This window comes from Aquila chrysaetos, chromosome 14 (genome assembly GCF_900496995.4).
Source record: "Aquila chrysaetos chrysaetos chromosome 14, bAquChr1.4, whole genome shotgun sequence".
In the NCBI taxonomy this organism is placed as follows: Eukaryota; Metazoa; Chordata; class Aves; order Accipitriformes; family Accipitridae; genus Aquila; species Aquila chrysaetos.
Window position 1 is genome coordinate 33,354,341 of NC_044017.1, and position 20,712 is coordinate 33,375,052.

The window sequence follows — 20,712 nt, forward strand, 5'->3', positions numbered from 1 at the left end:
CCAGTCTCCCCGGGGACTTACCTCCCCCCGGGGCGGCTGAACGCTCGAGTGAGGAAACAAACACACACCTCCTCCTGTGACATCCCTTCCCCTTCACCTGCACCACCAGGGCAAACTTCAGAAATCATCCTTTTAGGCACGAAGACAAACCTATCACGAAAATCAGATCATTGCACGGAGAGCCTGTGGATGGGCCGTGCTCGCCTGCAAAGCCTGGGTGCTTTTAACTCGAGACAACGAGGGGAATTAATCTGCCTCCTCCCACGTTTGTGCCTGTCTGAGACTCACATTTGAGCAGGATGCTTTGCGCTTTGCCAGTTCTTCTTTTGTTGTGACTCTCAAACGATTTCCCACTGAAAACCAACACGCTTGCTGTTGGCGACTTAATAGAGGAAATTAAATCCAACATTTCGGTGCTATCTGATTTCCCATCCCTGTACACCATTGTGTAATTTCACCACCCACTCATTTGTTTTCTTCACACACAAGTGCATTTAGAGAAAATACAATTCTTGGAAGAATATTTAGTCAGAGAAATGCTGTAATCAGCTTGGATAGAAATCAGACAGTTAATTTGCTTGAAAAAGAGTGAAGGGAGGAGGAAATGAAATGGAATATTTTCTTTCTTGTGAACTTAGGGCACCAAAAAATTTTACGGCAAAACTATAGCATGAGAAGGAAAATAGTTGAAAAACTTCACGGGAAACATTGCTTCTGAGCTACTGCACTAAAAGTAACATGAAAGCCAAAGTAAAAGATCTGATTCATTAGACGTCTTCTCTGTTCATTAAAAAAAAAAAAAAGTTATGGGAAAAGACTCATGAACTTTTACCTGGGCAAAATAACTAGACATCCCACGTAAATCATCAGCTATATCAACATTTAGGGTCAGATCAGCAAAACTGAGTCATGCCGGAAGAACGTGCACAATGTAGACACCTAAGACCAAAACTGGGATTTGAAAAGCTCCTCCACACTGTTTAAACCATCAAAATACTCAGTCCTGGGAAGGAGGAGAAGCATGGCACACTGGTGAGCAGACGGGGCACAGAGCTTAGGGACTACCCCAAGAAGCCGTCCTCTCGGGCACCTTCGACCAGCCCTTTTACTGGACCTGGCTCATAGCGCAGAGGAGCACCAGTCAGAGACCAGCACCTTGCTCTGCCAGGGGCTCTGCAGGCAGATGGTCCCAGCAAAGACAAGGAAAGATCATAATTATGTTATGCAGAAATTCAGGCAGCCCTCCATCTCAGACGCCCCTTCAGTGAGTCAGCTCAAGTTTAACAAGAGCACATGATCACAAGCGTCAGGACTATCACTTGTATTTCTTTCTCTTGACTATGTGTAGCAATTCTAACTTCCTTACAGGCATGTATGCAAGTTTCACAGCAGTTTACAGTCTAAGACATTACGCAAATATAGTTAGGAACCCTTAACATATTTTCCAGTTCATTTCAAGTTATTAAATAAAGTCAAAGCCATCTTTCTTCCACTCCTTTGTCACCTCTTGAGAGCAGGATAGTGTGATCAGTCCTCTACTCCAATAATTTTCCAGTTCAGATTACGTTCACAGAAATAAGAGAAAGCCCGGCTGGAGAGAAGGCGAGGAGATTGTCCAGGGCACTTGCCTGCCCCAAGGCAGGATTCACCTCTGGCTAACGCATTGTCATCAGATATTGTTGTGGTTTACCGCCAGCTGGCAACTCAGCCCCACGCAGCTGCTCACTCACCTCCCTCACAGTGGGATGGGGGAGAGAATTGGAAGGGTAAAAGTGAGAAAGCTCGTGGGCTGAGACAAAGACAGCTTAACAGGTAAAGCAAAAGCTGCGCACGCAAGCAAAGCAAACCAAGGAATTCATTCCCCACTTCCCATGGGCAGGCAGGCGTTCAGCCATCTCCAGGAAAGCAGGGCTCCGTCACGCAGGACGGTGACTTGGGAAGACAAACGCCATCACTCCGAACGTCCCCACTTCCTTTTCCTTCCCCCAGCTTTACATGCTGAGCATGACGTCCTATGGTGTGGGATATCCCTTGGATCAGTTGGGGTCAGCTGTCCCGGCTGTGTCCCCTCCAACTCCTTGTGCCCCCCCAGCCTGCTTGCTGGTGGGACGGGGTGAGAAGCAGAACAGCCCTTGGCTCTGTGCAAGCACTGCTCAGCAGTAACGAAAACATCTGTGTGTTATCAACACTGTTTTCAGCACAAATCCAAAACATAGCCCCATACTAGCTACTGTAAAGAAAATAAACTCTATCCCAGCCAAAACCAGCACAGATACGTGCCTGATTGCCGTGCACATCTGAAGAGCCCCCCTTGGGGATCTCTTCCAGTGCGCCACAATCATTCCTGTTACGTGGTTCCTCCCTAGTGACCAATCTAAATCTTCTTTGATTCCATAAGCCTGTTATTTCTTGTTCTAGCCACCACGAACATAAAAGACACTGGAAAGATGAAAGGAATAAATTGTTCTCTTTGTGTTTGGAGACTTTTATTTCCTTTGAGTATTCTGTAGGCAAACATACTCAAACTCCTTCAATCTTCTTCTTGTATTTCTCATGCTTATGGACTTACGGTCTCATGTTTTCTAGATTTCTGTTAAATCTCATTACTCTTCTCCGAACTGTCTCCATTTTGTCCTAACAAGTACGACATCTAAAACTAGACCTGATACTTCAGTTAATGTCTCTCCAGAGCTAAACAGAAAGAGTTATTTTATGTCATATGGATGATACAGTCTTCATACATCTCAATGTGTCTGTTCATTTTGCAGCATCACTATGTTGTTAGAATAGGTCACAAAACAAATGCCAGCCAACTACCTGACCTTTTTCTGCCACGCTGACCTTTAATTCCTCTCTCTCCTGTTTGCAAAGTTTTTCAGTTCTGTCCAAATTCTCAAGATGATTTTGAATCCTAATTCCACCCTTCAACATGCTTGCAACCTCACCTGCCTCAGCATACAATACAACACTGTCTCTTTTTTCCCTGCTATATATCCTGCCTGAAATAGATCACAAAGCAGTCACAAAATCTCTCTTGTGCATATGTATCCTTCAATCCAACAATCGCTGCTTATGCTCTTTTTTTTTTTTGCTGTACCCCTCCAAAAAAATAAAAACAAAGACACAAAGTTATTTGCTTGTTTGTTTGTTTTTTTTTAAAAAAAAAACAGTATTTTTACTGTAAGCACTGGTAAGAAAACATAAAACAGTGAAACAGTAGGCCATCTTCCCCACAGGGACATGTACAGGTACCTACAGCATGTTTGAAAAGTGTGTGTGCTGTGAAAGATTTTACAGTTTTAAAACTGACTTGTAATTATATTTAAGATAGTGCTGTCAATGTTTGTTAAGGAGAGCTCAAATATAGTACTAAGAGGAAGAGAGAATACGAAGACTTGCCCAATGCTTTAAGCACAATTCTTTTCCTCTCTGGCTTGTTTTTCATTTTTACATTAGGAGGAGCAGGATTTGAACTCGTGTTGGAAACAGTTCTATATTTAAGTCAATGAAAAGTAAGTGGTTATTTCACATTGTTTAGCATAGTAATTCCTCTTCTTTCACTTTTTAGATCAGACTATAAAACTCTGGTGTCCTTACTTCAAAGTCCCACAGCTGGGAAAGGCAGCATCCCGGGACCCGACTCAGTGCACCAGAGCCATTGATTCCTACTGTCCTGACTCAAAAAAGTGTTAAGGGATAAATTTGACATTCACAGTGACAAAGTTACTGCAAGCTTTGGTAAAAACGTTAAAGTGAAAAAAGGGTTGTTCAGCACCTTGATTTCTCGTTAAACTAGAGCAAAGAGGGAAATTAAAACCAATTCAAAACATGAATGCAAATTTACATTAAAATTCAAGCTATTACAAATCTTAGTTCAAGTCCTTCTGTCATCAGAAAAGGTTATTTATATGATAGCAAATAGAAGCCCCACATTTTAAGGCCATTTTCCCACTTTTACCATTTAAACTTTTGGCTCCATTTTAAGCAACCAGCAAGCTGGGTTAACTTATGCAATAAACTCGCTCCATTCAGCCATGCTGGAGTCACAGCAGTGCTAGTTCTGCTTTCAGTCACACCATGGTAAATACCACCTTTGCTCACACTGGCATAAATTCTTCACTCTGTCAGAGGGAAGAGACAGACAACTGCTCAACTGCCAGGAGCTTCACGGGGTCCTGCAAGATATCCACAGGAAAAGGATATGCTAACTTGGACCAGGAATTGCTCTGCCTTTGTGGACTTCAATAGGAACAGAAAAGTTCCTGGTGACTTAAAGGAGTTTGTCCCAAACAGGAATATCTGTAAACATAATAACAACTCATAGAAGGTATCTTGTGCAAAAAAAGGGGAAAAAAGAGCTCATATGGAGCAAAAGAGAAAATCTAGGAGAGCAGTGGGAATGACAGAACAAGTTTAGCAATGGAAATGTGCATCAAAATGATGCAATACCTGAAAGCAAGTGAAAATCTTTGAAAGAGACCGTTCAGAGAGTTACAGTGAGTAAAACACCAAAGCATTTTTGGTCCAAGGAGACGCACATGAATCCTAAATACAAAGTGCTCTCACAGTGATGTGACTAGTTAGAATTCTGTGTAGAAATAGAACTTCCGACCACAGAGCTCCTTATGCCATGGCTATTTTCAGTTGGACACAGAAATTAATATTTGGCAGCTCTGAATATACTTTTGCTTCATGTGCTCTTGAAAGAATAAAGTTAGAAAGAGTGAAAAGTATGAAATTTGGTGCCCAGCAAACAGTCCAGAAGAGAGAAATTCTTTTAGACTCTGAAAAGTACAGTTTTAGATTATTTCATTAACTGCTGTGTGCAGAGGAGCCAGTTCATTTTAGAGCCACAGATTCTTTCCGTGACTAGAAATAATTGGTGACCTGAAAAAAATCCATACAACCCAACATTGAGCTGAGTTGCAATTTTGTGAGCTGAAGGAATGACTTCACTTACAACCTTGAAGCTCCTGATGAAATAAGTCAGTCCCTCCTGTCACTGGTGAGGAGGAACGTTTCCTCCTGTACTATGTACTTCAGATGTACTGTTCTTCATCTCCTCCATTCATGAGCAATGACCACTTGTCCCCTTCCTCCTCAACAAAACCATTACGCCTTGGCAGCTTGTCTGAAGTCAAGGAAGAGAGAGACACTTGGCTAATCTGATCCCAAGGAGCCGGTCTGGATGAATCCCTCTTCCTATCATCCATTCCAATATGAACACTGATTTGGGAAGGAGTAAGTGGTTTCATGCGGCCTTGAGCTTGTGCTTCATAACTTTCTGTGTCTGGCTTCTTATAACTAAGAAGAGAAAGAGAAAAGATGTTTAGTACCAAGAGCTCAATGAGTAGAAGAGTCTTAGGCATTAGAACAAATCAGAAACTTCTGATAACCGAAATGTTTCCTGCACTTCAGACACAATGTTAACGGCTAAGAGTACTGGTCACACGGCATTAAGACATTTCAATAGTAAAAGAGCAGGACCTCAAAGTGAGGTTCTTTAAGAAAATTTATGAGTTTGCTGAATTATGAAAGGGTTTGTAGTAGACAGTTGCAGGGGAATGGACTTGATGACCCAAAAGTCACTTTCTGATTCAATGTATTCTAGGTCAAGAAAAGCCCAGCAATGGCAAGTATGCATGGTCTTCTTCACATATATGTATTATTGTGTTCTTTGGAAACTGAAGTTCTGTTCAGCTGATGTGAAGCTTCAGGAAAGTTTATTGTCCTATAGAGTATACTGTAATAGAGCTTCCATAAGTCTGAAGCCAAATATGTTTTCGGGGGTTCTCAATATCTAACCACAATGGTGTCTGATACTTAATGTAAAGAGCACAAGATCAAAAGAAGTGGAGAATAAAGGAATCCCTTTAAAGAAATTTCTCATCCTTTGGATAACTACACACAGAAAGTTTAGGATGAAAATCCTGTAGTGGTAGGGCTGATTCTGCAAACAGACCTGAGCACATATGTAGTTTTTATTCTAGATTGTGGTCTCATTGAGCATTTGCAGGATCAGAAACATGATGCAGCAACAGATTTCCTATATTAGTTTATACTATACTGTATTACACTGTACTATACTATACTACACACTACAGAAGACCCCAGCTACAGTAGAAATATGTGAAGGTTTGGACTAATTTCAGACATCTTATTTTTCAAAGATGTTTGCTTTCAATGCTGTTAAAAACAGGTCCACTGCACCCAGGTAACTGCACCCAAAAAATGTAGCATAAAAAAATTAACAGAATTTTAAAAATCTTGTTATAGTTCAGAAATTGGTTCGCTTCCAAAAAAATAGAGCAAGATACTTTAGCAAGGTGCAAAAGAATAAATACACTGCTTCTCTGTTTCTCTCTACCTAAACTAAATAGACAAAAAAAAAATCAAAACAGGTACAAATTTTTAAAAACCATCTACTGCTACATTATGGAGAACTATGTTTTGAATGATTTGTTCATTTGATATTCGCAGCAAAACCAGTGCTAATCATTACCTCACTTGGAATTGAACTAGATCTCCAACACAGGTGCCCAGGTGGCATCTGCCACACTTTTAGCTGCTAGGTAAAGAATGGTCCAGAATGGTACTGTCTTAGTCCAGGTTTGTTCCTAATAGTGACACCTGTCTCTTGGAGCAAAGGGTTAGAGAAAACAACCCCAAGCTAAAGGACTGTCAGGTACTTTTAGGTATACAAACCCCAAAGTAACGTCTCACTTAAGTATGAGCAGCGGTGCTGCCTACAGTTCCCCAATTGATTAGTGTAAGACAACTTGCCATTTCAGCTGCAGGGAAGACAGCACAACAGACACAGAAGAAGCTGCCATTGCAGCTGATCCCATCCAAGGCTGAAGCACGAGGCCAACAGGCATGAACACACCTAGCAAAAAAACATATGGACGTGAGCCAGAGCCGCCTGTCCCAAGACAGACATTTCTGTCCCTGCATATCATAGAACAGATCAGCTGTTCTACAACATGACTTGCTGAGACCTCCATAAACACAACTAGATTGATATATATTTACTCACTTAGTTTTAAATATGTCCCTTCCGTTGCAAGGGATGACCTTTGCACCAATTGAGCTACAAGACTGTGGCCACAAAGTAAGACTGTTCGTCCCTTCCAGCTATTCTGCACATATGAAACAAAGCAAAAGCAACAGAAAGACAAGGCAATAGTCCAGGCAAAGGAGGGAGAAGTTACTCCTAAAGAAAAAGAGGGGTGCTTGAAGTAAGTTTTAAGGAGGAATTTGGAGCATGAGATGATGTCTGAGAGAAGCAGGGAGAATGCAAGTGCTAGGAGAGAAAATGCGTGATTCGGGGTGAATAAAAGAGGGAGCACCCAGAAGTGGGATGGTATCTCTGATGAGAGCTGCGTTTGAATATACAGAAACCAATCCCCAAGTAGTGCTATGTGAAATAAAAGCATGGTTTTAATTTCATCATATAAGAATTTATTCCTGAGAGTTTAAAATTTGGGGAACCAAGATTTTTTTTCTACAACATGAAAAAAAGAAAAAAGAACATATTTATTTTGTCCTCCTTCTGCCAAGTTTTAAATACTCTGGGAACCTCTCTTTGGTTCCTTGAGCAGGAAATCCTGCGAAAGGCACCACAGAGCTCAACTGTGCTGCTGTCTTCAACAAGCTGAGCTCTGGCAGTCACATACCTGCTGCTATGGGTATTCCAAGCAGATTATAAATTAAGGCAAGAATCAGATTTATTCGGATTCTTCGAACTGTTCTCTTTGATAAACAAATACTGGCAACTACATCCAGCAAGTCGTTCTGCAAGACAGAAGAGCATTGGAAGTTTTCCACATGCAGTCTTCAGAATACCAAACCAAAAAGAGGAGTGTCAGTGATAAAAGAGGACAAGTCAAAACTGTAGTGCTCACTCGGATAAGAACAACATCTGCTGCTTCAATGGCAACATCGGTGCCCGTTCCAATTGCAATTCCAACATCGGCCCTGGCTAGTGCAGGGGAATCATTGACTCCATCACCAACCATCGCAACCTTCCTCCTCCCATTTTGGAGCTCCTGGACCTTTGCAACCTTGTGAGAAGGAAGAACCTCAGCAAAGACTTTTTTGATCCCAACCTATGTAGAAAGAAAGAAACACACCCAGTCGGTGATATGCTTCATGCTGAAAGGAAGAGCCATTTGCTGTTCTGTGTGAAGGGGAAACAAAGGAAGATCAACCAAACTGATTCCAGTGGAGGCAACACTTGCAAGCTACACAGAAAGCTGAAGAGCAAAATGCCTTTGGCATAAGAAAGGGACTGATTACAGCCCCTTCCACCTTAACTGCAGAGATGCTGGCAAACCATGTTCTGCCCTTAGCGTCGTGCCCCCCAGGGCTTCTGAAGCTCTACCGCCCTGGCAGTAAAGGTTTGATGGTTAAAAGAGCCAGTTTTCAGGTAACAGTGCTGCTTGATGCACCAAAAAAAGTTTCAGTGAAATCACAGAATCATAGAATGGTTTAGGTTGGAAAAGACCTTTAAGATCATTGAGTCTAACCATTAACCTAGCACTGCCAAGTCTACCTCTAAACCATGTCCCTAAGTGCCACATCTACACATCTTTTAAATCCCTCCGGGGATGGTGACTCAACCACTTCCCTGGGCAGCCTGTTCCAGTGCCTGACAACCCTTTCGGTGAAGAAATTTTTCCTAATATCCATTCTAAACCCCCCCTGGCGCAACTTGAGGCCGTTTCCTCTTGTCCTATCACTTGTTACTCGGGAGAAGAGACTGACCCCCACCTCACTACAACCTCCTTTCAGGTAGTTGTAGAGAGCGATGAGGTCTCCCCTCAGCCTCCTTTTCTCCAGGCTGAACAACCCCAGTTCCCTCAGTTGCTCCTCATAAGACTGGTGCTCTAGACCCTTCACCAGCTTCGTTGCCCTTCTCTGGACACGCTCCAGCACCTCAATGTCCTTCTGGTAGTGAGGTGCCCAAAACTGAACACAGTATTCGAGGTGCAGCCTCACCAGTGCTGAGTACAGGGGGACGATCACTGCCCTGGTCCTGGTGGCCAGACTACTTCTGATACAAGCCAGCATGCTGTTGGCCTTCTTGGCCACCTGGGCACGCTGCCAGCTCCTATTCAGCCGGCTGTCGACCAGCACCCCCAGGTCCTTTTCTGCCGGGCAGCTTTCCAGCCGCTCTTCCCCAAGCCTGTAGCGTTGCATGGGGTTGTTGTGGCCCAAGCGCAGGACCTGGCACTGAGCCTTGTTGAACTTTATACAATTGGCCTCAGCCCATCGATCCAGCCTGTCCAGATCCCTCTGTAGAGTCCTCCTACCCTCGAGCAGATAATGCAATGCTGGAACCATGTACAATTGGGCAGTTACACTAGGGGAAATACAGAAATGCCAAGTATGTGCAAGTCTCAGGGAGACTACAAAAATAAAGCAGACGGCTGGCTAAATGCTTCTACCCATCCACATCTCAACTAATATGGAGTTGCGACCAACGGCTTTAGCACTGTAGTAGAAAAACAGGTGGGTGTACTAAAGAGGGCTGGGATAATGGCCCTGGTTTGGCTGCCTCACCAGGCAGAGATCAGCTCTCTTCACTACACAAGGTAGAAGCTCCCTTTTAACCTTTCAAAAAGTAACATTTAAAAAGTTTTTAGAACTGGCTTTCCATTTTTCCATTGGAAAGGAAGTAAGTGCCAAAAATTCAGTGAAAATGTAGGTTGGCACAGACTAAGCTTGTTTGAAAACTTCACCTGAGGGCCTAGAACCATAAATCGAAGCTTGTTTCTGAAATACTTCTTAACAAAGAAAGTTGGGTGGGAAAGCACTTTACCACAATTGAACACAAAAGCAAAAGCATGAAACAAGATAGGAGAAGCATTAAAGCATCACACTGAGAAACAAACCAGACCTCACAACATACAAGAACGTGCATACCACAGTGCTGGCTGAGTTAGCTGTGTAGTGGGATACATGAGGAAAGCAAGGTGGCACACGGTAGACTAGAAGTAGACCAATGCAAAGGGAAAGAGGGAAATGAAGGGAAAAGAAGGTAGACTGAGAATTTGGCTTTGCCTTTGGAGCAACATTTATCATTTGAGATCAAGGAAACCTCATATAAACCCAAACTCTTTTAGACTGCTATGCTTCTTAACAATAATTCTTACTGTTATTACTATGTTACCCTTAAAGATAATGACAAAACCCCACTTCCCTTATTGGGAACAGGACTGGACCTTAAAGGAACTTTCGCTCATCACTAACCAAACACGACTGCCCTTCAGCGAAGGGAAGCAGGAGGCTTCAGTTCAGCAACAGACTAATTACTGCAAGAAACTCTGTACCTCTGGAGAAGTATTGACTGCTTGTCTTCAGTGGGATCTTAATGCAGCTACTGGCCTTTACTATGCCATAGGACCTGACCAGATTTTCAGTCCAATTCAAGAAAAGTTAGTCTTCATTTAATGTACCCAGGGAAACTCTGAGTTCCTGCTCTGAATTCACTGGTGTAAGCAGAGTTTTAGAACCTTATCATGTATTTTTTTGAAATGCAAAGAAGCAGATACCTGAGTAGCAATGGCTTTTGCAGTTTTTCTGTTGTCCCCCGTTATCAGCACAACATCTATTCCCATGTTTTTCAGCGTGTGCACAGCAAGGGCTGCCTCCTGCTTGACAGTGTCTGCTATTGCAATCATTCCGCACAACACACCTGCACAAAGAAACATCCTCTGTTAGAGAGAGCTGTGGGAGGCAAAGTGGCAGCAAGAGAACGGGACTTCACCTCCATCACACCATGGTGGCTTGTGAAATAACACATTCTGGGCAATACTGACACTCATAAGCCTGAACAACTGCCTACAGTTTTCTAAGTTATGGTCTCTTTCTTACACGCACACACACACACTTTTCTCATTTATCTGTTTCACATAGAACAACAAACACTTTTGATATTTAGGGACCAGGAGGAAGGGGAGAAGATGAGGGTAGCTTTTAAACATGCCTGACTTCTAGATTTTATGGTACAGACAAAAATGATAGTGGGCCAGGCAAAGTTTTAGTATTTGTGCCCTGGTCAGATGTTGAAGCCAGTCCTCCAGGAGGAAGCATATAGATATTTGGTTTTATGTCCCTAATCTTTCAGAGCTGGATCTCTATTATAATTAATTACTTTCATATGGAAGTGTTGCACCTGCCTTCCAACACATTGACTCAACGGTGCATCCACATTTCCTTCACATGACTTACAAAAATCTCACATTGGTTTATCATTGCATGTTACCTTTCAAAAGTAAGGACTTAAGTAGCTTTTGCACCCCTGTATCTCTATTTGCTATCACCAGCAGCAGTAGGAACACCAGATGTACATCAGGGTCCTTATTTCCATGCAAAGAGCACTTGATTTTGCCAGACTGCTGATGAAGCCCAGGTTGAGACATGCAAATGCATCTCAAAATTGCTCTCTAGGAGCACCAAGAATATTTATTCAGTAATTGAATCAGAGGCACCATTTCAAGATCACAGTTGCACTGGCAACCTATCACCATTACAGCAGTTTCTCATATTAAGGTATTGTCTGGGATCTCTTTCTGCGAAGCACAGAACAGAACCCCTCCGGCAAAACTCATTTAGTCTAATCTATTTTACTTGAATGACCTAATGAATCATCATGTTTATTCATGAAATGTTTTGAAATCAGTGATACAATAGGTTGTCTGTGACCCTTAAGTGATGTAAAGTCAGGATGGGACATGGCACTGCCCTGGCACTGCTTTTCTGAACAACAGTCCTAGACAACAGGAAGTTCAGAAATTAATACTTAAATTAAAAACTACCCAACAAAATCTTACAAACACTGTTCTGAGGTGAAAGCTTCTTTTGAGAACACCTTGATACTTTGCAGTTCACAACCAGTTCTGCACTAAAAGATTAGTAGTTTCTTGACACTAAGCCACTGATCAATCGCTCCAGAGTTTGTTTTTATCCGTTTCATGGTAGAATCAACTGATATTTATTAAGTCACTCCAAAGAAGAGCAATTACCATCTATAGCCACTAGTATGGCAGTCTGTCCTTTTGTTTCATGGTCTGTCATTGCATCATTTACATCATTTGCAATATGCAAGCCATTGCGTCGCATCCACTCACGATTTCCAATCAACACTGAGTATGTATGAGAAGCTGATGGACCTTTGTGCACAGACAAAAAGAAAAATGAGTGAAGACAAGCCAGAGATGTTTGAGGATGGCAACATCAGGCTGCATTAGCTATAGAAAGATATTCTGAAGAGGTTTTCCTAATTTCTTTTTTGTGTGTGTTCTGGACTGGCAATGGTCACACCCAAGACACAAACAGAATTAGTCTTGTTGAAGGGCTGCTGTCATGGCCGAACAAATGTATAGGCACTACCTGAAGACAGACTCATAAAACTTTTCTCCTTCAAGACTCATTCTGTGCCTGTTTATACACAGAACTGCATCATGAACTTAATGGAAGTATTTGCCTATATTTGCCAGTTGGCATTGTTTTTCTGAATAAGTGCAGTATGCACATTTTGTAAATGCCATGCTGCTTTGTTCTTACAACTAGTGACTTCTTTCAAATATCAAGGCTATTTCTGGTAAGAAAAAAGTAGTTTTGTTCTAACAAACAATGAAACAGTATGTGGAGCCCCTCATTATGAATTCAATCCAACTTCACAAGAGCTGTATGAAGCAGGTGAGAAAATATTACATTAACACCATTCACAGATGGCACAGTTCTGATGATTAAAGTTCTTATTTTATTTAATTCTTCTAATAGCTTTCTCAAAAAGGTCAGGGGAGCCACAGCCTTCTGAAGAGAACTAATGAACTTCTTAAGGAAGGCTTTAAATACTTTTTCTTTCTCTCCTACACTACAAAACAGCAAAGCAGCTTCCACAGAGCCTGAAACAGAAACAAATGTATTGGCCTAATCAAAAACATCAGGCACTGAAACTCAGTTTGCAGATATAACACGCTTTATTGTGCATCTGCTGAATAGATTTTTTTTTTTTAATTAAGTGCCTTGAGAGATATGAACAGAAAACAAAAGGTCCAAGTTAATATGGAACTAAAGGGTAGGCTATAAATAGTTGCAGTAAGATAACATGTTAAAGGCAACTGCTCTAAATGGGAAGATAATGCTAACTGGCTAACTTTGCTCTCTGCTGGACCATTCTTCTATCCAAAAGGAACATTGCTGGGTATGCCTTATTGTATGGACTTTTCGAGTACCCATCACTGTAGCATCTAAATTCTTATTTAGGTTTCTGACTTGCAGAGAGATCGAGAGTAGGGGAAAGAGAAAGCTTCAATTTTTGTTAAGGCGCATTTTTATCCCTCGTGTTCTTTGCCTCCTTCTGCCATAAATCCACCTTTCTGTTGTTCCTAATCTGATAGGATTGTTTTACAGTGGTCAGCATTGCTGACTCAGTAGCTCTCGCATTGCGACTGGTGGTCACTTGCGGGGCAGACATACCGTGTGATTCTGGGAGAGCGATCAGCGTGTTATCTCCCAGAGCAGCACTGCTGTCCCTGCTCCTGTTAGCATCCAGCTTATCAAGACCCTCATCAGCCATGCCCAGGACAGCCTCAACGCCTCCAACTTTGCAGCTGATGCCACAGCCTGGGACTGCCTGGAAGTCAGTGCAGTATCCCAGGCTCTGAGTGCCAAGCTCCTGTGGACATAACCAGAGTTCACCATCAGTCTGTGATGCCCACATGGGGTACAAATATTAGATAACTCCTGCTGAAAAGAGGCCTAATTCCTCCTCTTGACAATGACTGACCGACTGAAAAGCAGCATGGGGGTATCAGCAGCGCAGAACTAAAGATAAGGATGTTCTGGATGTGCTGTGGTTTAGACTTCTAGAAAGGGGCGGCAATACAGATCACATCCAGGTCTCAGCCCTAGCACCAGCAAACCACAAAGGACAGCTTTTTTTGGTAGTGCAAGGGTGAAGCAGTTACATTGGTGGTTCATGGCCTCAGCCAAGACAAGGAACTAAAGAGAAATACTGTAAAAATAAGCCATACAGCTTCTGAAAAGATCCAACTTCTAATTAACCTCACAGAGAACTGGCTGGGGGGTATAAGGCCTTTTATATATATGTAAAAGTACAGTGAAATACTGTATGAATTGCTGGAGTGATTTGGCTGGATGATAAGGAAACTGGGTCTTTCTGTTGAGTTAGAGAGAGAAGCCAGTGTGTACCTTCAAGATGAGAAAAGGGATTACCAGGACCCTATAAGTTACAAAAAGGAATGCAGAAAATATTAATTTATAAACAAGTTATTCAGGGCTGTCCCTGGAAGTTGGAATTACATGTACCCTTCAGTGACCTCCTTACAACACAGGGATGACAAGGCAGGTGGTAAGAATATCAGGAAACAGTACAGAATTGCAATTCATAGAAGCCATGATCCAGTAATAACTGGTGCATGGGATAACTACAGAAGTGTCAGGGTACTAAGACAAATTCAAAACCAGAAAATGTAAAATATAAGAGAGGCAACTGAATCATTACCCATACTCTCTTTTTGCTTCTCAATTTATATGTTAACTTCTAAATTTTACCACTGAAAGATCTATCACTAATAAGTTTGATATATTCTTGCCAAGGAATTTTTCCATAAATCAATTAATGACTTGTCTTAGCAGAAATAAATTGTTTATTTAAACCAGGCTTCTTATTTTGGTTACTATTTGTGCTTTCACTCTTCCTGAAACATTTGAGGAACACATGCAATATATAAATGACCTTTGAGGATGTGCAAAGTTTGCAAAGACTTGAGTAATCTATTAATTCATTTGTGAAATTCACAAATACCACAGTTTAATATTCAGGTTTTAAAGCTGTTTGCCTGATCTATTCGGATAAGCAAGTGACTAATAGAAACCACTACAGTCAGGTAACATGAAATGTCACCACACACTTTTGCTTCATGATGCTATTTTAAGCATAAGTATTCCTCCTGCACATATTCCACAATCCTTATTTCCTCACTAGTTCAGGAAAAACTTTGTAAGACCTTGCTTGAGAAGTCCACAGCAGTACCAGAAAACAAAAGCTTAGAATATGCCTTCTGGTATTGTCCAGACTAAGATGCACAATCATAAAACCTCCCAGCTTTCCAGCCTGTTACTTTTCAGGCAGGCCTGTCCCTCTGGGACTTGCTCATTTTATACAACATTGCTGCATTTGCACAGATCCCTTCAGGCCTTAGATGAAACAGGAAGGCTAAGTACCTCTTTGCAATATTTAGTAACTGCCACTCCTAAAGGATGCTCGCTGCTGGCTTCTGCAGTGCCAACCACTGCCAGTACCTTCTTCAGGGAGAGCACAGCTGTGTCTCCCAGCAAAAGCACCCTCATGACTTTTGGAACTCCACAGGTGATGGTCCCAGTTTTATCAAACATCACAGTCTTGATCTGCAAAAAATAAACCAGAGTTACTGCCTAAGCCCTGCAAGCATAGGGCACATAAATACAGGCAAGACCTTAATAATCAGTTGACTATATCCACACCAAGACAGAATAAACCTACAAAAGTAGGGATTCCTGTATGTACCTTGAACTATCTGTACAGTAGGTCTCCTTACGCTTTTTTATTCATTCCCTATACAGTGATTTCACTGAAGCTACAACGTCATCCTGTACCTATATCAGGATCGCAGACAACTGAGTCACTGCAGGACTTCTACAGTCCTTTGCGTGTGTGTGTATGTATTCACATGCAGGATTCACACAGTGGCACCTTAATCACTTTTACCACAAGGTATATGATGCAAGGAGGGCTTTTACGAATGCTGTTCTAAACAATTAACAATAGCACTGAGGAAAGAGGACTCCCGAAGTTATTTGTTGATAGAGCAGGTGGGAAGAGTGCGAGAAGCTGCAACAAGTTCCAGAAATAACAACCTAACCAAAACCAACCTCATGCTATTCACCAAATTCAGCAATGACTTGTTAGCCAGCACAGCAGGTCTTGAGGAATCAGGAATGAACCAAAAACCACAGCCCCATTTACACTGAAACCCAAAGCTAAAGTCAATTCTAATCCTGAAAATAAACACAGCACAGAGAAACACCAGAACCAAAAAACGCAACAAAGTAGGCACTATTTCCATTCCCAGCTATTCCAACCCACCAACCTTGCAGAATCCAACCAGTCACTTAATTTTCCAAGCCCTGACCTTAACCTCACTTAGATTCAACAGGTAAAAAGTCCTGACACTAATTAGCAGTCATTTTTTGGTTTTTTGCAGACCCTTGGAAAAAATTCTGGTCTATGCTTTGTAATGTCCAGTAAGAAGAAGAATTATCAGTCTGATTAACTTATTCTTACCATCCTTTTCACTAAAAATGTTCTGCGTATGTCTAATCCAGTCTACCATAGCACATTTTAAACTCATACTCTTTTCACTGGCTGTGGACATGTCAAACCTTCTCCTCCTTCAATCTTCTCCTCTTTTCATCAGTCTTCTGTCTTAGAAGGGCTTTTTCTGCCTCCCTTCCGTCTATTTTCTATATACTAAAACAACTTCAAATCATTCCATTTTTTCTTTTACATCCTACATTTTAAACTACTGATCATGAACAATATACATTTCACAACAGCCCTCTGAGGAAAGAAGGAAAACACTGGATTATTGGGCTCTTTCGCAGAAGAGCTAAAGAGAGTGCAGAAGTCAGAAACCTCTGAGGTCATGCAGAAGATTAGCAGCTTCACTGGTATGAGGTTGCAGGAACTGTTGGCTCTCAACACTTTGCTGTGACTGCTTTGAAGAAAGATGGTCAGGTCTGTCTTCTTCACCTTAATGAGCAGCAACCAACAGAAAAATACCCAAACAACATTCTGCAGTCTTTCTTTGGACCAGCAGGATTTCCTGGGAAATTATATTTCATGTAGCAACAGCTGGGTAAGCTACAAAAGTACAGAATGAACTATTAACCTTGTGTGCCATTTCCAGGGGTTTTCCACCTTTGATGAGAATACCATTCTGCGCAGCAACTCCTGTGCCCACCATCACAGCTGTGGGGGTAGCCAAGCCTAAAGAACAGGGGCATGCAATGCTCAGCACAGTGATTGAGGTTTGAAATGCAAACCTCAGTATTAGTTCAGCTTTTGAAACGTGTTTGTTCTGATTCTGCAAGAAAAGGGAAGAGAGGGGGAAAAAAAGATGTATGATTGCTGATAGAAGATAACATAGAAGTACAATCAATCACAGTCATTTCAAAAAACACATTTACCTGGAAACCTCCAGTATAGGAAAACAATCTATTATTGTTACTGTAATGGTAGAGAAAGGTCAATGTTATGAATTGTTTATGGCAGTATTTTCTGGACTTTTTGCTGCCTAAGCACACATATGCTTGACTCTGCTCTCAGGCTCCTGGATGACAATGTATTTCCTTTATAGCTTAGCAAAGGAGAACCCTATTTCCAGGTACGCAGATATGCACAGTTGCTAAGCATAGCAAATACACATCCTAAACGTAACAGAAGCTATCTTCTTTCTAAAACAAAAATCACTATCTGCCATCAGGAACAAGGATGTCCAAAAAAATGTCAGGCATGATAGGAATGGCTTAGCTCCTTGCAATGCAGCTATAGATCATGTTTAGTCCAGAAAGACTGCCAATAATTTCAGTTTGTAGGAATCCCATGCAGAACTAAGGGGTAAATGCAAAGGTATATTTATACCTGCAGATAGATTTTAATTAGTGTAATTATCTGCTCTGTGTAGAAAACACCACATTGTACAAAAGTATTTGCCAAGTTGCAACATCAAACCACACACACAGAAGGTATGTTAATTACTCTAGAAGATATCCTAACACCAAAATCCAGCTCCTAATGAAATTACTTACAGGAAAATATTTTTGAATAACATCAAAATTTATAAAACCAATTGTGATCCATGCTATCAATGTGACTGTTGAAATGCTGATGATAAATGGAACAAAATATCCACTAAACTTATCTGCCAGTTGCTGGATGGGTGCCTATAAAAAAGAAAAATAGGTATTGCATGTTTATGGTCAAAACACATAAATATGCAGAATTCATGAAAATATCTAATAGTCTTTATCTGATTCTTTTTTGAAGTCTGGAAAAACACAGTTTGCTGAACAAGTAAATATATCAAAATATAGAATCCTTTTCTTATTTAATAAAAATCTGTGAATAAGGTTTTGTCTTCTATTATTTTTACCTTTGACATTTGAGCTTCTTCCACCAATTTCACAATTTGTGCCAGAGTGGTATCATTACCAACATGAGTTGCATTAACAAGAACTGAGCCGTGTGCATTTATAGAACCGGCAATCACTGTGCTCCCGGGCTTTTTAGTGACTGGCATAGCTTCCCCTAGAAAGAAAAGGTAAGAATAAATGAGCCAATACCCCTAATAACAGTGAACATAGTCGATTAGCACACAGCTCATTTTATGCTAGCAAAATCAGTATGCTAAGCAATAATGACCAGAAATCACATATTGTATATCTCTGTCTAGAGAAGAATTGTATAAGTGGTGTCATACTTCTGTAAACCTTTTTCTAGGTTTAGTTTCAAAGCAAATGCTGTTTCCTTGGTCCTAACTCTCCAGTATGTCATCCCTCAAAAGGGCCAGTAGCAAATTGGTTGTAAAAGGAACTTCTAGGAATTTCTCGAATTAACACTTTGCATAGCCATGGGAGTTTGAGCAATCTGTCTTTATTTCCGCCACCCTCAGTTTTCAAAGACTAGAAAAGTTGTCTCTGCAGCAAAGCTCCTGTTCTCACACTGCCTCTCCAAGAATACTAGCTCTACAAAATCTTTATTTTCTCTATTTTTAGGGTTAGTGATCATGACTGGTTCTCTTAAACTAAGGGTGTCCCTGTTCCCCAAGCAGAGTAAATACATAACTAAAACAAGTAAGCCAGTGCCAATATAAAGTTTTTATACCCTTTACCTTATTTATAAGAATTGCACGATGCATTAAATCCTTATTATAGTTACAAAATGAAATTAAAGTTTCAGAAGCTGTGAAACAGTCCCATGATCCTTAATAAGCATCAAGTTGTGAAGCTTCCTTTCCCTGTTCTTGCTCACTGGGAGATCCCCGTCAGAAGTCCTGTTCAGTGCCCATGCATACACACCCCAACATCTCAGCAATATTTCCCCATCACCCTTTAGAAGTTATTTCTGAGAAGGTACCATCTCTACAAATACATTCCAGGGGAAACTCCCACCAGATCTCTGGAATAATGGCAATAGTGTTTAGACTCTACCCATACCATCAGTACATTAGTAAAAGTGACCAAACTGAGCAGAAATTCTTCAGCTTTTTAGGGTGTGTACAGACAGGGGATTTGGATTCAAGCTCATGAAGGCTAGGCACAGCATCCATTAAGGTGGGAGGTTATTCAGAGAGACAGCTTTTGGGCTGAGTCTGCTCTCTTTTCTTATAAGAAAGTGTTCTAGAAGATTTCGCTTCTTTGCATAAGTGTAAGGGAAGTTACCAGTAATGAGAGACTCATCTGCCATAGAACTGCCTTCAATGACCTTTCCATCCACTGGGAACTTTCCACCAGGAACTACCTTTACAATATCACCCCTTTGAACCAGTTCAACAGCTACCTGCTCCTCCCTGCAAAAGACACAAGTAGAACAGATTATTTACACCATCCGCTTCAAAAGAATAATAATGCTTCCACATCAACTGCATCAAGCCTAGTCTGTGCACCCAGGCAGGCTGAAGGGGCTTTGGTTCATAAATACATACCTGACGATAGAGTGATCAGGTCCAAGAGTCACCACAGTGGCTTCTGTGGCTTGAAGAGATATAAGTTTAGCAAGAGCTTCTGAGGTCTTACTCTAAGAAACAAAGATAAATGTTTAAGATATATTGAGATATATAAATGCTGATGTCTACTTAACACAATGGACTCTAAATGACCTTATATAAGGCTACATCAGAAACATCTGATTCAAAATTCCTCTGAATAGTTTTATTCTACTTATCATAAATACACAATAATTAGTGTGAAGATGAGTTACCTTTGCTATGTGTTCCAGCCATCTCCCAAGGGCAATGAACACAAACAGCATTGGAGGAGTGTCAAAAAAAGTGACAGGGCTTTTCTCTGCCTTTTCAATTATCGCTACCATCAGGATCACACATGAATACACATAAGCGATTGTCGTGGCCAGTACAATGAGCACATCCATATTGGCTGTCTTGTGCTTCAGTGATTTGTAAGCTTGTATGTAAAAATACCATCCACCAAGAAACTGTTGGTGTAAGCATGGACAGACTTGTATTAAGATCACAGCAGTGAAAGCGGAGAGTACATAATACTGCCTGTAGCAGAATTATAAACACGTAGTAGATAAGGGAAGCCATTGCTGCCCTATGCAAATTTTATATTGATATAACTTCAGTGGAGTGGTCTACTAGGAGGCTGACTCCATTGTCATCCTCTCACTTGCCCATCCTTGTTCTCAAAACAACTCTGCCAGCTAAATATCCTCCTTTTCTGCAGCAATGCAAAGTAAACAAGGCACAGAAGTTGAAGGGATTTCCCTATAGCTACCCAATTAGTTTGCAGCTGATCAGGTATTTCTTCATTTTAACACTACCTTCCCCACTTGGAAAACGATCTGACACAACTTTGGCAGGAGTAAGTGCTGTAAGCAATTACAGAATGGATAACTTC

At 41.2% G+C, this 20,712-nt stretch overlaps 1 protein-coding gene across 8 annotated transcripts in view; it reads right to left on the minus strand.

Moving 5' to 3' along the window:
* Window positions 1-2,469: 2,469 nt before the first annotated feature.
* Window positions 2,470-20,712, minus strand: part of ATP7B (ATPase copper transporting beta) — a 45,628-nt gene continuing 27,385 nt past the window's right edge. For 4 of the 8 annotated variants that reach the window (XM_030036577.2, XM_030036573.2, XM_030036572.2 and 1 more), the window contains 15 exons: window positions 20,054-20,287; window positions 19,779-19,870; window positions 19,516-19,643; window positions 18,228-18,382; window positions 17,884-18,018; window positions 16,965-17,159; window positions 15,259-15,441; window positions 13,489-13,687; window positions 12,030-12,176; window positions 10,557-10,699; window positions 7,905-8,108; window positions 7,677-7,794; window positions 7,037-7,213; window positions 6,784-6,886; window positions 2,470-5,304 (listed from right to left, as the gene is read on the minus strand). In XM_030036577.2, coding sequence (XP_029892437.1) covers window positions 5,040-5,304; window positions 6,784-6,886; window positions 7,037-7,213; window positions 7,677-7,794; window positions 7,905-8,108; window positions 10,557-10,699; window positions 12,030-12,176; window positions 13,489-13,687; window positions 15,259-15,441; window positions 16,965-17,159; window positions 17,884-18,018; window positions 18,228-18,382; window positions 19,516-19,643; window positions 19,779-19,870; window positions 20,054-20,287 — 2,478 coding nt within the window. In that variant the 3' untranslated portion in view covers window positions 2,470-5,039. Of the gene's footprint in view, window positions 5,305-6,783; window positions 6,887-7,036; window positions 7,214-7,676; window positions 7,795-7,904; window positions 8,109-10,556; window positions 10,700-12,029; window positions 12,177-13,488; window positions 13,688-15,258; window positions 15,442-16,964; window positions 17,160-17,883; window positions 18,019-18,227; window positions 18,383-19,515; window positions 19,644-19,778; window positions 19,871-20,053; window positions 20,288-20,712 lie in introns of those variants that run through there. The other 4 variants (XM_030036575.2, XM_030036576.2, XM_030036578.2 and 1 more) reach the window with 3 other exon arrangements.